The sequence below is a fragment of the Amphiura filiformis genome, chromosome 15 (assembly GCF_039555335.1).
Source record: "Amphiura filiformis chromosome 15, Afil_fr2py, whole genome shotgun sequence".
In the NCBI taxonomy this organism is placed as follows: Eukaryota; Metazoa; Echinodermata; class Ophiuroidea; order Amphilepidida; family Amphiuridae; genus Amphiura; species Amphiura filiformis.
In genome coordinates this window covers 10,400,837-10,417,719 of record NC_092642.1, presented here as the reverse complement: position 1 = coordinate 10,417,719, position 16,883 = coordinate 10,400,837, and the positions used below count along the sequence as shown (strand labels likewise).

The 16,883-nt window shown below is 37.1% G+C and overlaps 1 protein-coding gene across 1 annotated transcript in view; it reads left to right on the top strand.

Annotated features, from left to right (window-relative positions):
• Nucleotides 1-16,883, top strand: part of LOC140170705 (uncharacterized) — a 51,775-nt gene that overhangs the window by 11,761 nt on the left and 23,131 nt on the right. The window contains exons 12-27 of the mRNA XM_072193943.1: nucleotides 674-913; nucleotides 1,858-1,974; nucleotides 2,689-2,810; nucleotides 3,279-3,425; nucleotides 4,038-4,419; nucleotides 4,634-4,788; nucleotides 5,086-5,235; nucleotides 5,777-5,886; nucleotides 6,511-6,782; nucleotides 7,149-7,215; nucleotides 7,603-8,375; nucleotides 13,314-13,574; nucleotides 14,299-14,461; nucleotides 14,857-14,984; nucleotides 15,531-15,791; nucleotides 16,476-16,592. Of these exons, the coding sequence (XP_072050044.1) occupies nucleotides 674-913; nucleotides 1,858-1,974; nucleotides 2,689-2,810; nucleotides 3,279-3,425; nucleotides 4,038-4,419; nucleotides 4,634-4,788; nucleotides 5,086-5,235; nucleotides 5,777-5,886; nucleotides 6,511-6,782; nucleotides 7,149-7,215; nucleotides 7,603-8,375; nucleotides 13,314-13,574; nucleotides 14,299-14,461; nucleotides 14,857-14,984; nucleotides 15,531-15,791; nucleotides 16,476-16,592 (3,465 nt within the window). The remainder of the gene's footprint in view (nucleotides 1-673; nucleotides 914-1,857; nucleotides 1,975-2,688; nucleotides 2,811-3,278; nucleotides 3,426-4,037; nucleotides 4,420-4,633; nucleotides 4,789-5,085; nucleotides 5,236-5,776; nucleotides 5,887-6,510; nucleotides 6,783-7,148; nucleotides 7,216-7,602; nucleotides 8,376-13,313; nucleotides 13,575-14,298; nucleotides 14,462-14,856; nucleotides 14,985-15,530; nucleotides 15,792-16,475; nucleotides 16,593-16,883) is intronic.

Genomic DNA, 16,883 nt, shown 5'->3' with positions numbered 1-16,883 from the left:
AACAAAACACATGTTATATGTTAGTTACATAATAGATCTAGAGATGGTTAGTGTTTCGTTACAGGCTGGCCATTATTAGGTATATTTAATACCAGTGATGCAAATAATTTCACTTACTTTATCCTGTAGCTCATTTGGCGTTCTCGAGACAGTGACACATGCACCACCTTGATCTTGTGTAAATACGCCAGTTCTTTGCGTCAAAGCAAGCGATTTAATACTGGGCCCACGTACACAAAAAACAAAACAAAACAACAACAACAAACTAAAAATAAAACACAAAAAACGTAACAAACAAACAAACAACAACAGCAACAACAACACCAACACCACCACCACCAACAACAACAATTCTGTGAATAATACCAGTGTATATTTCCACGTCTTGGATACAAAAGGTTCCAGTCTACCCTGGTCTATACATTGGCATTGGGTGCCTTTGACTTTCAAAGAATGTATGACAGATAACGTACTTGAACGGTTCGAGGTTTTCCCGTTTCGTTTGTATAAAATTACACTCGATATGAATTATTTTCACATCGCATGGATATGCAAGCCTTTATAGAAAGCATACAAAATATTTAAACTTAAGACCTTGCCGTCTGTTTCTGTTTTTAATATGTTTAACAAAATTGGAGTATAACTCGATTTTGATTTGAAACTGTTTCCAAAGACAACGAGCCACCAACGCTACTGTGTCCAAGAGTATCAGAGCAATTTGCTGTTACCGATGAGTTGAATGTTTCCGTTGCCTGGCCAGAACCAACGTATCAAGACAACTCTGGATCAGTTGACTTGGATTCAACTCATACATCGCCATCTGTATTTGGTATTGGTGTACATCGTGTGATTTACAACGCCTCAGATCCGTATGGCAATACTGCTTCATGTGCGATTATTATTATAGTGACAGGTAGTATTATGATCTATTTATTACATAATGGCATTTCAGCCTATACTGACGAATAGAAGATTACTATAAACCGTATAACACGTGTCGTGCCTTAAAGCGATTCGCCGAGCGCGGGCAGCGACAATAGAACAAATGGCTTCGCACCATTAGAAAGTCGATAATGTCGCCCTCTGTAGTTATTATAACGCCAATGGATGATTTATAGTAAACTGGATTCGTCACAATGCGGTAATCACATACTATGGTCTATTTATCTACCTCCAGTCAGTAGCACTAGCTTTGAAGTTCGGCATAGCGAGCGTTACTTAATGCTAAGTGTTTTACACTTACACAAGTTACTATAGTTTATATCACTGCCTCCAGTCAGCTGCACTAACTTTAAAGTTCAGCGTGAGCTTCTAGTGTTACTCGGTGCGTGCGTATATATATGTGCCAATTTGATCGCGCGCGTAAAACTATGTGCACGCACCAAGTAACACTAAGCCAACGTAGCACATGCTGAACTTCAAAGTTAGTGCCGCTGACTGGAGGTAGTGATTTATACTATTGTAACTTGTGTAAGTGTAAAATATGTCAAAGGCATCAAAGCTTTTCAATTCCTGTAGTACAGAAATGGACCGAAGATCTGTGCACATTTTAGTATGGCAAATCTAACTATTATGTCATTTCGAAATGTTTCGGAACCGATGTTGCAACCTTGAAACACTGGTTGTATAATTACAATTATATCCAGATGCCACTCTTTGCGTGCTTTTTCTGTTCTCCGTTGCGATTTATAAGCTCATAAGAGTAGGGGCGTTGTATCTTTTCCTTCACGCAGTTAAGCAAAAACGTAAAACTAAATCTTGACTCTTTGAGCTCTTTGGGAATGTCTAACTTTATGGATTTTTAAGCTCTAGGTTTCATTTTCTTTTGCTTTCATGGAAATTATTTCATTTAATCAGCAGCCTGTCCAGAAAGTAGAGCAACTGTAAACTCAACTGAATTGACGTGGTTTCAAACACCCGCCTCCGATCAAACCGTTTATTCTGACGAAAGATGTGATGTGGAATATGAAAATAGTAAGCAAAACATCAGTGGATATTTTTCAAAACACTTTTGTACATTTTCAAGTTCCCATGAACTTGGCTCAATCTACCTTTCGGAGTTTTCCATGCCCATACCATCAAGAGGTGCACTCCGATCATCCATGGATATCACAAGATGTAACAGGAAGTATAGTTCTGGGTGCTGTTTTGACTGTTTCTGCAGTTTTTGATTGTATTATAGCATCTTTAAGGGTTTTCTATGTAAAGTCTATCAAATAATGAAAGATATATACATTTACATGATAAAACTTTGATGACCCTGCTACATTTGTTTTACAGAACTGTTTCGTAAGGGCCGTAGCCCTCACTCCTCAGAAACGTTGTGCAGAATGAGGTTCAAATTAATATTACAATACCAACCAGGAAAATATGTACATGCATCAATGATTATATATAAAGAACAGAGTTATTAAGTTATAAAATGTCATTCAGTCATATCATTTCAGTGTGAGTCCAGACGAGATAATAGATGGTGAGACTTAAGCTGATATATACATTTATCTAAATAAATGTAATCAATAAACAATGTGAACAATATCAATATCAACTCCTTTTGTCTACATAGCAATTTACATCTATTGTCTTTGAAACATATGAAATGTATTAGACGTGCTCCGTGTAACCTTTCCACTATCTAGAAAAATATTATTTAAGACTTCCTATAAATATTTTACTAATATGTAATAGGAGGACATGGTTTAGCGGACCGCGTGTGCATGCGTGATGAGGCACGTGGAGCTGTATGGTTGGAACCAAACTATATAGGATGTGGAGACCAGGATGATTTTGATCTTACTGATCTAGCCGAAGTAAGTATCATAATTATACAACTATATTGACATTCCCATGTAAATTTTCGGTGGACTATGTGAGCGATTTAGACGCATTTTCCTGCTGCATTGTTTGTGTTACGTTATTTGAATGCGTCAATATTAAAGGTGTGTCACCTGATTAACTATTCATATTGTGGTTTTTACATTATTATTTAAAAGCAAATCTGTTCAACTTATTCTTTATATACCGTAAAACCTCGTCTACAAGCATATAAAGTGTTTTTGATGAAAGCTAAATTAATACGTCACAGCCGTAAATATGCCAATACAATAGATTGGTCTTACTTGTATATGCTTGTATCGGTAATGTATGTGCTCAAATTCCATAATATCAAAATTTTGTCAATGGATGGCGCCTGGATTAATTAAGCTTTCATCAAAAGCGCTGTATATGCTTGTAGATGAGGTTTTACGGTATTCGCCATCTTCTTGTTTTGTTTCTAGACTGAAGTGATTCTAAGCAATGTTGAAAATGTTGCCGAAGCGCTCCAGGAAGAGACCCAGCGATTAGTAAATCCGACATCGGACGACATTAAAAATATCGCAGAGGTTTTCCAAAATATCGTGGATGTTGAATCAAACTCTCCTGAGGTAAATAAAAGTGATTTGATCGAGATGGTGGGGTAGTTTTTGTGATTAATTAATATGTTCAACGCAATGAATAGCAAAAACCTGCAGGTTGCTACACCTTATTATGTAAAAATATTGGGTGACATGATCTGAATAGTAGCTATCGTAGTGGAATTCATCTACCAAGTCAAGTCAAGTCAAGTCAAGTCAAGTCAAGTCAAGTCAAGTCAAGTCAAGTCAAGTCAAGTCAAAAACTTTATTAGATCCACAAGGAAATTACACTCACGACTTCTCATACAGAAAGATAATATACATACAAAACATCTAAGACAGCAAGTTGACACAAAAATATATTTCTGAAGGGCCTGAAGACCTTTTTAGTTTTATAATTGCTTTATTTGAGATTTTACATTTGTAAAGATTGCCAAGATTTATCGAAAGATTCAATCATTAAAAAATTATTATATTAAGTTTTGAGATTTGCATACATGTTCGTCAACAAGACTTTTGCCTTATTTCCAACTAACGGTCTGGCAACTATTATTTTTAAAAACCGGTTTATTTTATGGGCAAACTTAAAAACAAACGCCAGTTGTTATCAGGTTATTGTAAATATAATCACTCTTACATCAGGTTACGATTGCAGTGGTGGAAGTTGTCAACAATATTGTGACTCTTATTACTGGAAATGAAGAGGAAGACGAAGAAACAGGTGATGATACAGACACGGGGCAATTAATCGAGATCCTTAGAGCAATTGAAGACCAAGTCGAAAGAAGTACAGCAAATGGGCAATCATTCAATACCACCGCACCGAACATTGCTATTGTAACTACCACAGTGGATCCGACCCAAAACAACCCTATTACTTTTGTGGTGTTGAACAATGAGGAAAGCGATAGTGAGTTTCGTGAGGAAGACATTCAAACGTACGGCAGCAGAGATGGTATTCCACAGGAAGCAGCTAGGACATCGATATCATTACCAAGCGCACTTTTTAATGCATCAGGAAATGGTATTTATGTTTGAAACTCTATTCTACATTAACTACACGTAGAGCTTTAAAGTTACAATGAGTTTGGTTTATGTCATATTACCTTTCAAGTTTCTGAATCGGCCCTATAATTTCAGTCCAATAACACAATCTTCACAAAACAATCCAAATGTTTACGTTTGAATCAGAAATTACGATTTTATGCTTAGAACATTTAGCAATATCTTCTTTTTAGGCACAATTGGAGTGAGTTTTGTAGTTCATAACAGCGACCTTTTGTTTCCAACCAACTCTACCGATCAAATCGTCGTTAGTGATGTCATATCTGCCATTGTTACTAACGTAAATATGGTAAAGAATCTACCAACGCCGGTGATTATTGAATTTACAGTAAGTACCACATATTTGCAACTTATGGTAATGCTATAAAGAAGTATGCTAATACAATGTTAGTAACACGGAACATCCTTCTGTTTCAGTTTTAAAAGAAGATGTGTGCAGTTTACATGAACGTTATGTAGATTCGTAAATACCAGCACTGCACTCCCAGATGAACTGATTTAAAAATGTCTTGGCACTTTTGGGCCTTCACAAAAGAAAAGACAAAGTAAATGTGAACTCCTTGTAAAACGAAAATAGCCTGACATTTGGATCTCAAACTAACAATGTTCTTCTGTGTCCTGAAAGGTATCTGAAACTGACACCGTGAGCAAGCAGTGTGTTTTCTGGGATTTTGATACTCTAGATTGGTCACTTGAAGGCTGTGAATTTGCAGGATATTCCAACAATCGAGTGATATGCCACTGCAACCATTTAACGAACTTTGCCGTTCTAGTGGTATGTGCTTAAAAAGTATGCGTGTTTGCTTAAATAGTATAGGTATTTCATACACAATTTCAAAATCTACCAATGACATTATTAATATTAATACTGCTATGAAGTATGTGACGCTTTTATTTAACAGCATATTGGGACTTCTGCATGAAGCCGCTGCTAAAAGTTGACCATAATGTTCATATGTGTGAGCTTGTTAAGTTTTGCATTAATGTAGTTTATAAAAGACCATACAGATACTATAGACCAACCCAACTGCTATCAATTAAATTGTCAGTCATCTTGGAGGAATAGGCTTATGCTTTTAGTATGATATGCCATTTGAATCACCTGTTCGATTCATGACGATAAAATGTTCTCTGGAATTCAGGATTGCGATATGCCAAAACTCTTTAATACGCCTTATGGCTTACAATACGAAATTACTTTAAAATGATGTCCCGGCAATAACAATATCTAAAATGTGACTCTGAGACATGACATTAATTCTATATATGAATGGATGTGGTTAATTTCAAATATTTTCTTAATTCTCACCCAACAGGACATATCTTACACAGGTACCCATATAATTCTTGAACTTGCAAGTAGGATTGGCTGTGCAGTGTCAATGGTTGCTCTCATTATCACACTCGTCATATTCGTAGGTTTCAGGTAAGTACTGACAATTTAGCGCTTTCATGTTAAATTTTACCACAGTAGTTTAAATGAAACTGCATTATCAGGTTTTACGAAAATTATAATGGCGTAGTTTTGAAAGAAGGATCGGCTTCTTTAAATTAAATTATGGGACAATTTATATTACCACGTTTTGTGTGCGGTTTTCCAGAAACGTTCTTCGCTACCGTCGAAATAGATTTGCTTTCTGCCCAATTTATAGGACGTCAGACAGAAGAACAAAGCTAACCATTTCATATTCTTAAGTGTAATAACGAGGCGGAAGATACCGCGCCGGCGTTCGTGATCACTGCTGCGCGACACGTGTATACTTGGGCGCAGTCGTCATAAGTAATACTCGCATATCATATCCGTGATGCAAGTACGATGACTGCTTGCAAGTATGTACGCGTCGTACAGTAGTGATCACGCGCGTTGGCGCGATATTTTCCCTTTCGTTATTCGACTTAAAATAATAGTATCTACTGTGTTTTATATAGATACACAGCTGGCTCTCAAACCAATACTTCATTCTCTAAATATAATAATTATACTACAATATTAATAACGTCAGCCCGCTACAAAACTTTCGAATTCATCATTATTATTGTATCGTTTCAGGCGATTGCGATTGGGGGCCAATAGAGTACCAAGACAAATTCTAATACATCTTTGTACGGCTTTGTTCCTACTCTACTTTGTATTTCTGGTCGGCATTGACCAAACATCTAATCGTAATGGATGCATCTTTGTAGCATTTGTCCTGCAATATTTGACGCTTGCCTCTCTTGCTTGGATGGCAGTAGAATCATTCAATTTGTACCTGAAAGTGGTGAGGGTATTTGATGCAGAACCGTCTAACTTCATGATAAAGGCATCTTGTGGAGCGTGGGGTGAGTATCAACTAAATAAAAATTTGATAAAAAATTGGATGTGGATCGTAGATTCTGAAAAAGGAAAGGTGATCATAAAAGTGCCTTTTAAGCATTAGCAAAGCTAAATGTAAGCACCTGTGCTTGTGAAACATTAATGTTGTTGGTGTTGCTCAAATTAAAAAAGAAAATGAAAATTGAAGCGACCTTAACATAGCCCTTATCGTGGAAGCTTAAAAAGTAGTAAGATAAGACGTATGAGCTATTGTGTGCTTAGACCATTTTAAACCATTTTAACTGCTTTTAAAATTAGGATTCTTTATAATAATTGTTCAATATTGACGATTACTTCGCATTTTATCTTTATTTTTTGTCCTGTTTTGGTAGGCTTGCCGTTGCTTGTGACCATTGTATCATTTGGTGCAGGATTTTCTTACTACGACCATTTGAAATAGTAAGTTAATAGGTTAACAGTGCAAAATGTAAACTCTATGTTAAAATAACACAAAGCATCATATTTGCACAATTGTATTTTTTCACTTTTTGCGAAACAAACCCAGAAGATTTGGTGAATTAATCATTTGATGAATGAATTTATAAAAAATAAAATAAATACAATAATTTGATAAAGATAACATTCCGTAAATGAATACCAATGTTGATATTTAATTTTGTATAATTGTATGCCGTGCCACGGCGGATACGGGGTGGGTGTGGTGGTGTGGGTGGCGTTATGGGGTATGTATGTTTTGGAGAGCAAAGAGTAGCTTGTAGTCGGAATGACTATATTTTCAAATCCATACTCGACAACTGCTCATTTATTTTTTCATTTATATTGCAGCTGTTTCGTCGACACAGGCCTTGCTCTTTACCTTGGAATGGTTCTGCCCATCGCGATCATACTCATACACAATCTTGTTATATTTAGCCTGGTCATGCATCGTCTTTGTAAAACAAATCTAGGAGGCAATGTGACGCAAAAGACGTATTCAGAAAAAGCTCTGAATAGGTTGCAGAATGCTTTCGCCATGTCCATCTTAATGGGGCTGACCTGGGTGTTCGGTTTCTTTGCCATAGAAGACGCAAAGTTTGCATTTTCTCTCATATTTTGCTTGTGCAACTCGTTGCAAGGGCTAGCTTTATTTCTTCTTTTCTGTGCTCGTCAAGATGACGTCAGGCGACAGCTCGGTCCTTATGTACGAAAGGCATGCTGCATGTCTGCCAAACCCACACCGGGATCACAGACAGCCAGTACAGGAGTCCTGTCAAGCACATCACCGCAGAAGTCAGCGTACAGTAACACGGACTTCAGTGTTACTTTTTCGATGTCGCCAACGACGACAGAGAAAGACGATGCTGGAGCTTTAACTACCGTTGAAACTACCACCCCAACTGAGGATGGGCTTACGAACCCAACTGAGGATGAGGTCACGACCCAGACTGAGGATGGGGTCACGACCCCATCTGAGGATGGGGTTACGACCCCAACTGAGGGTGGGGTCACGATCCCAACTGAGGATGGGGTCACAACCTCAACTGAGGACGGTGTCACGACCCCAAGTGAGGATGGGGTCACGACCCCAACTGAGGGTGGGGTCACAGAAGGAAAGCCAAACTGACTAACTCTGTCTGCAAATATCATTAGCGCCCTCTGCTGAGGACACGTCCTCGTTTTAATAACAATACGCTAACTTCTTCATATTCAGATTTCATTTATCCTTGCTTCAATCTTCAGCTGGGTTGTGATGCAAAATGACATTGAGTACCGGTAACTATTTTAATAGTTACCGGTAAAAAAGTCCTGTTCAAAGGTGCAAGGGATAGAATAGTAAAGAAAAAGTTCTATATGTCCTTAATGCTTAGGAAGTTTGCATTAAGTTTTCACGTTTTATACCCTTTGTATAACCAGACATTTTGAACATTTTAATTTTGTCAACACTTAAAAGTGTTAATAAAAGATTTCTAAAAATATTTGCCCAAAATATTTTACAATAACGTTATAAAAACATTTCTACGACCTTGAAATAACCTGACATTTCAATGTTATTCAAACGTTTTAAGATTATACAATACAATACAATACAATACAATACAATACAATACAATACAATACAATACAATACAATACAATATTTTTGTGTTTGCTGGGGTTCACCAATTTGTGCAAATAAACCGCTGAGACGTTTCCACATTTTGGGCGATATACAGTAGCTTACAGTCACAATGCCCCCATGATTTAAAGGTTACAGTCACAATAGCGCAATTAGGTGGAGGCGCCGTATTTAACATTAGATTTGGACATTTGATAATATTTTATTGATTTTTCACCCGGTTAAGCCGGGTGGAAACTGGAAAATAAAGAAAATAATTAAATATCCAAAGCTAAAGCTAAATACAACGCCTCCGCCTAATGAGATGTAAATAAAATCTTAATTTCGACATTTCTGGAAATAATTTGAATATCTCGGCAACGGAAGGATATAAAAATATCAAACAAACACCAATTTTGAACTCGGATGGACTTTATTCATTTACTAATCTCTTTAAGTATTTACCCAGATGAATTGGAGTTAACACTTATTGTTGATTGTTATATCGTTATATGTTGATTAACAGTATGGGTACTACCTATAAGGATGTAATCGTCATTTTAATACGATGTCTTTTAAGAACATGATATTGTAAATTAAATTAATAATAAAAAGCTTGAGAAATACTCTTATTTTACCTTTCATCTCTTGATTTTCACCCGATCTCAGTATCATTTTAAGCACGTTATTGACTAGATTGGTGTTGATTTCATACATGATATTCTCTCCCTCTATCCATCTCTCTCTATCCATATCTCTCTCTCTCTCTCCCTCTCCTTCCCCCTCTTGAGCCGGACTCTTGAGGTATATATTTTTAATGGTGTTCATATATTACTATATTACATATTATTAATATTTTTCATGCAGCGATTTTGAAGAATTATATACAAATTACGTATAAGACTTTAGAGTATTTGAGTATTTTTAATAACTTGCGAAGAAAAGGCAGTAGAGAAAATGAATGTGTTTTACCTACTTTACGCAAACCTGGGAGTACGTTTTGCGAATAGAATAAAATGGTTTGAAGTGTTTTATGATTACGTGCTAATAAAAATTGTTGTGTAGCTTAATTTTCACGCCTTCGTCGTCTTCATTTCGTTTGTTTTATTTTATTTTTAAAATTTGGAGCAAACCGCTAAATCGGTTTTTAATTCTGATTTCCGCTGTCCCTATGTTGCAAATTAGAATTAGATGAGTTTTAACCACGAGAGTGCTACGTATTTGGAAGGGGCGTTAAGCCGTATACAGAGAGTCATACATCAGTGAGACATGGTTAGTTTACCTTGACATCATAGACGTAGATCACGTGGGGGATTCAGAATATTTTGCCAGGGGATGGTCCATATCATCCCCAATGTGCAATTAGAATTAGATGAGTTTTAACCACGAGAGTGCTACGTATTTGGAAGGGGCGTTAAGCCGTATACAGAGAGTCATACATCAGTGAGACATGATTAGTTTACCTTGACATCATAGACGTAGATCACGGGGGAATTCCTGAATATTTTGCCAGGAGGGATGGTCCATACAATCATCCCCCAATGTTGACGCCTGTATGTGGGTTTCTGACCAAATTAACCTCATATTTGGCCCTTTTAAATTTAGCCCCCAAATCCCAAATGTTTTCACGCTACGCGCGAATTTATTCCACTTTTGCACAATATTTCATGAGTTTAGCTTCAAAATGGTACAATTTTTCACGCGTTTCGCGCGCATTTGTACAATAAACTTATTCTGTCGCCAAAAGGTGCCAGATTCACTATATTTTAAGAAATTTTTTCCAACCCCATCCCGCCATGTCAAACAGAAATATACGCCACTGCTTGACATGTAAGTATGACGATCTATATATTTTTTTTTATAATTTTGGGGTGACATTATACTATTGATTTGATACATACCGGATGGCCTTAACTTTACCTGACGGCATATTGGTGTGGAAGCGCTATTTCCTCAAGTGTGGCTGTCATAAGAGATGTCATAACCTGTGTGGTTCTGTTTCCATGAACTTTCGCGCCAACATAGTTCTATCTAAATAGATTCAATTGGCGACTTAACGCCCCAGGGGTGTCACTCCCATTGTGGCCTGTACACCATCCGCGATAATGAAAACGCGTAAAAAGGGTCGTTTTTCGTGGGTAGGCACGATACACGCGTATCGCGTTTAGGGTGTCAAAACACGAAAAATTGGAAAAAAGGGTAGCGAAATTGCAATTTCTAAATACGCGGAAATGAAATTTAGGGTATGAAATTTGATGTTAGGAATGAAATCCCTGTTTAGGGTGTCGTTTTAGCCAAGGGTTAAATCCTTGTTTAGGGTGCTTTTCAAAAGTTGATTATCGCGGATGGTGTACAGGCCACAATGGGAGTGACCCCCCCGGGCTTAACGCATAGATGATACATCTTGTTTGAAAAATCCGGAGCACTTGTGATAACTCTCTTTCAGTACAATATGAAGTTCAGGTACCTAATCCATGTCATATTATTGTACCTAGTGTTAAGAAGATATGCTGCTACCCCCTCAGGTAAGTTATTGATAATTAAATTGAACGTGTTGGAAGTCGATCGATACATTGAACGCAATTCTGAGATTCCGTTTTCTTTGAAATTATTTTTTTGGTCAAATAAAAAACAATAATTGTATTTTCTCAGAAATGTCAGGAAAACCTTAGTGCTTTGATATACCTTTTTAAAAAGAAATACTGGTGTTAAGAATTATGAATGAAATTGGTTCTTACAGAAAAGGTTTTACGGAAAAGGTTTAAATGTCGGGGTATATAAATGGTATAACACTGTTTTAATAGCATTCATAAAACATTTTTTGAAAAGGTGATGCAATTTAACTGTTGACAAAATTTTAAAAAAAAAAAATGTATGACCCAAATACAGTAAGCCAAAAAATTAAGGTACCAGTTATATTCACTCCCTGTATATCCTACATAAAGACAGATATAAATAATTGGAACCAGCATTTTAATTTAAGACCTCATTTGTTGATATTGTTTAAGAAATAAAGACACAACGATCCAAAAACCCAAGGAAGATGCCAATTTAAAAGTTGCAGTTTGCTCCATTGCATGCCTTATTGATTTGTACACAAAGCGTTCGCGAACAAGAGAACTAGCGCCGTGCTTCCATTGATTAGCACGTTAAAACTAGCGTCGTGCTTCCTTGATTAGAACACAAAAGTGCAACTTTTGAATTCGTTTCTTCATTAGGTTTTAGATCACCGTTTCTTTAATTCTCAACCAATTTCGGTCTTAAATCAGAGCTAAAGAGTACAGGCATCGGCTGCTTGTTTTAATTTTGACATATTCGTCTTTATTTAGGATATACAGGGGTGAGCACAACTGATACCTTAATTCTTTGGCTTACTGTAATTCACAATAACGTTTTAAAAATATATTCATGATCTTTATAAAAGCCGACATTTAAATGTTACTAAAACGTTTTGAATAAACGTTTTAAGAACATTTTTGTGTTTGCTGGCACATCGTACGCCTAAGTTTAACACCAGGATTTGAACAATATATACAGTATCAAGCTTTATGGATTGTTTGTCGGACACCTACTTATAAATGAACATTATTGCTTTTCATTTGGCCAAGAAAATTAATTTTATTAATAGGGAAAAGGTGTAACTCAAAATTTTGCCAATTTCAACACCGAATTCGATCATTCCAGTGCCTAATTTAATGGCTGAGTGGGCCTTGTATAACAATAACCAGTGAGTGACAAGCGTTCTGAGTGGTTACTACTGTCATCTACATCACGTTACACCACCGCCAGCACCAGTACCACCACCAGTACCACTAGCCACCAAAACACAGGAAACCACCTCCACCAGCAGTACCACAATCATCAACAATAACAACAATACATCAACAACACCATCACACTATATCCACCAATACCATGCAACGACAACAGCAGCAACAACATCACCAACCAAAATAATATATAACCAACAAAGGCAATAATAGCACCAACAACAGCATCAACAGCCTTTTTTTATCAGATTGTACGCCTTTTTGAACAAGTTAGACAATAATAATCATTATTCTTTTGGTAATTGTGCCCCCTGAAAGTCACCTTGTACCCCTTTGCCCCTGGCAAAACAACAACAACAATCAAATGATAACAACAAGTACCGCATCAAAACAACATCAACAATGACAATAAGTATATCCAATCAAATGAACACCTAATTGGAAGAGGAGCCCAGCTCCACCATTAAATGAGTTTTATCGTGTTAAAACCTGTACCGTTGCCATTGAAACATAATCATTTCACATGTATGTTATAATGTATGTTCATGTACCGGTACTAAAGAACCGCTGAAGATAAAAACAGTCTATCTCTAAAACTTTTAAGTTTTTTGTTAATATCTCAAAAAAGTTTTGATGGCGTTGGGCCCTTCTTCCACAAATGTTTGACGCAAAATATTGTTCGTCTTTTACAGCTGATTTCCTGATCGTCGCCGATTTAAACGCAGGAATTATCCAAACGAATCTAATTGACACACTAGACACGGTAAAGGCGTTAACAACTATCCCATTACAAGATATCGGAAGGCCTGTTGCAGTTGACTATGATCCACTTGATCAGAAAATGTACTGGACTGATATTGGGAGACCAATGGAGGAAATTAGCCCGGCTATCAGCAGAGCGTTTCTCAATGGAACAGCACATGAGGTTGTTGTATCACTGCCAAAGGATTCGAGTAAGGAAAAGTACATTATTAGAAACAAAAAAAGCACACAAAACCTCCATGGAAATATGCATGTTTATGTAATGAAATAGTTATTGGACATATTTTGAACAGAAATAAGATTCAACTGTTAACATAGTTCTCTTTGTACAGTTCATTTTGTTCACTTTGTACATTTTTAATGACGTTTCACCACTACGCTTATGGTTTAATCAGGCTGGCAACCCATGCTGAATACGCCGAAAAGCCATGCATCTGAATACGCCGAAAAGGAAACGACACTCTAAGCATGCTAAGCCAGGACCAGGGGTTTATATTCACTCAATAATATTTTTGACCAACTCATTATGCCCCCTGTAGTGGTTCCTGTCGCCTATAAAAGGAAACAGTCAGATGTGATGGGTTGCCAGTCTGATGAAACACTAGTGTACTCGTGAAACATCACTAAAATATGAGTTTAACATCTTCAAGAAGACGGACTTGATATTGATGACTTGATCCCTGAACTTCTATACATACGAGCCTCTTGCCCTACGCTCCAATTTAAGAAATTGTGATTAAAATCGAAACACCATGAAAACATTTTATACTAAATATCTACCCTTTCTCACTCAAAACTGTTTTTAAACCCAAACCTCCTTCAAATGGACAATGAACACTACATGACATGAAATCTTACTATAAACAGAAAAATGTTGCATGTGTGTATGTTTGTATGTTTTATTCACCATTGTAGACGCTAATGGCCTGGCTTTAGACATTGTAAACAGACGTATATACTGGACAGATGAAGGAACTCGATCTATTGAAAGAACGACTATGGATGGGATAGGAAGGGAAGTCATTATACAAGACAGATTAGACAAACCAAGAGCCATTGTTGTTGATCCTTCTGAACGGTAAATATTTGGTATCGAAGACTTATTTAAACAACTTTCTTGGATGCAATGAGGGGGGAATGAGACCAAATATTTCATCACTGGCCCAAAGCTATATAAACTATAAATGATGCATGGAAATTGATCAAATCATTGAAGATAGGCCCTAGTGTTGCAATCTGTGCCAAAACCAAAGAGTTCATATAAGTAGGGCACCTCCGGTCTTCGCTGAGCACTGCAGGAAGGAAAAAATAGGTTGAATCATGACCGTTGTTTGATGCGCGCCACTCTATCCGGGCATAAACACGCAAACATACCCTCAATAGTTTTATTAATGATCCTTTAGTTTATTCTAATATTCTCATACTATATAGTACTTTGAATAATTACACGTCTTTGTGATATTCTTTCCTCAGGCTAATGTACTGGACAGATTCGGGAGCTATTCCTAAGATAGAAAGATCCCAAGTTGATGGGACCAAACGAGTTACCCTCGTGGACACTAACGTCAAATATCCAAATGGCATAGCTATTGATTTTACAGGTCAGTGAAGCAGGTGGATGAGTGTTACCGTTTGTGTGTTGATATTGGCATTGCTATACCGCTATTAAAATTACGCAGCAGTATTCGCCATAATGAAAGGTTTTAAAGAGTGCTTTTAGAATAAAATAAAATAAATTACGTTTCCAATGGTACGTTTCCTGTCGTTGCTTGTCATAATATTGTTAATTTAATTCCCGATATGTTGGAGTTGTGCGTATAGCTTCAAATTTCAAGATGGCGACTCCTGAAGCGGGTAGCCGAGTGGTTAAAGGATCTGACACTATACTGTAATTAGTGTATTGCGATGAAAGTGGGTTCGAATCCATCCTCTGCCAAAGTAGTTCCCTTTTAGAAAATTTCATTTTAGGGAAATGGGGCGAATTTATGTATGGCGTAGTGTGGTGTAATTAAAATACTGCCCGAGTATATGACAAACGCTCTCTTTAAGCACAATTAAATCATTTTAATAACTATGGTTTATGTGCAGACTAGACTGTACCCCCTAATACTGAATAGAACTTTTAATCCATAATTCATTATTTTCAGATGGAAGGATTTATTGGTGTGATGCTGGTCTCCACAGGATAGACACTGTTAATTTTGATGGGAATGACAGGCGTAGCATCGTCGCATATGATGATTCATTTAGCCCATTTGATATATTCGTGTATGCGGACTTTCTTTATTATACTGAGCAATTTTTAGCAAAGATTGTTCGCATAGACAAAAATGGTTCCGCAAGTGCAGTTCCAATCGGACCATACATTGGAACCCCAACGGGGTTATATATACATCTAAGCAATCAAGGTAATTTTATCATGTTATGATTTATGCCGTGTTAATAGCCGAACAACCACAATTTGTCCACTCTGAAGTACAAAGTAACAACTCGCGCGTATACAGCGCGTAAACAGTACCTAGTGCTGCGTCTCTGCTGCAGGTATTCATGCCTTCAAAGTCGGCACAGTGTGAGCGTGCGCGTCGGTACTTTGTACTTCAGAGTAGACTGAGAGAGACGAATAAAGTTTAACACCAGGTACAAAAAGAAACTCATCAGTTATAGTCATCCTTGCTGTTCAACAACCTGATAATTTTATATTATTCTGAAATATACATTTTGTTAATTGGACTTTGTTTTCTCATATGACACCCTGTTCATGAAAATCGAGCAAGAATTGACCAAGATACGCGCCTCTAAACCCTCAAACCCCAAAATCAAAAGTTGCAATTTTAACGATTCAATTGTGCCTGTTACATTGTGTGCTTTATTGATTGGCCCGTGGTGCTTGTGTGCAATACAACGATGCGCTCCCATTGAAAATACGAGCGAAGAATAGCGAGCAGGACATTTTACATATTTTAACATTTTACCCGGGATCTCGTTATATTACAATCAGGCGAATACAAGAATTTTGTTACAAATTTTGGCCCTCATCTTAAAAAATCTTACATATGGCTGTAAAGTCAGGTGTCTCTCATTTTTGTACCCAGCGATTTGTCCGGAAGATAGCCAACTGGTAAACTCATCCTTGCTGACGTGGCCTCCAACACACGCATCTGACCAACCTGTATATTCTAACGAAAGATGTGGCATGGGAACTCAAAATCGTAAGCTGAAGATCACCCAATTCATTAACTTAAGAAAAGGAGAAAGAAGATGACGACCAGTGGCGTATGCCTACCGGTAGTTAATGTAATTTAATGTCCCAATGACCAGCTAACAGAAAGAATTAACCATGAGAATGTTAATGTTAAAAAAACAGACCAAAAGGAAGATCCCAATCGCAGTTGTTGGTCAATTTGGCCTCGATATTTCGAGACATGGACAACTTCCCCCTGTCCCCCGGTGGTACGTACGCCATGCACTGATGACGATGATTATGCTTGTCATGTCTTTTT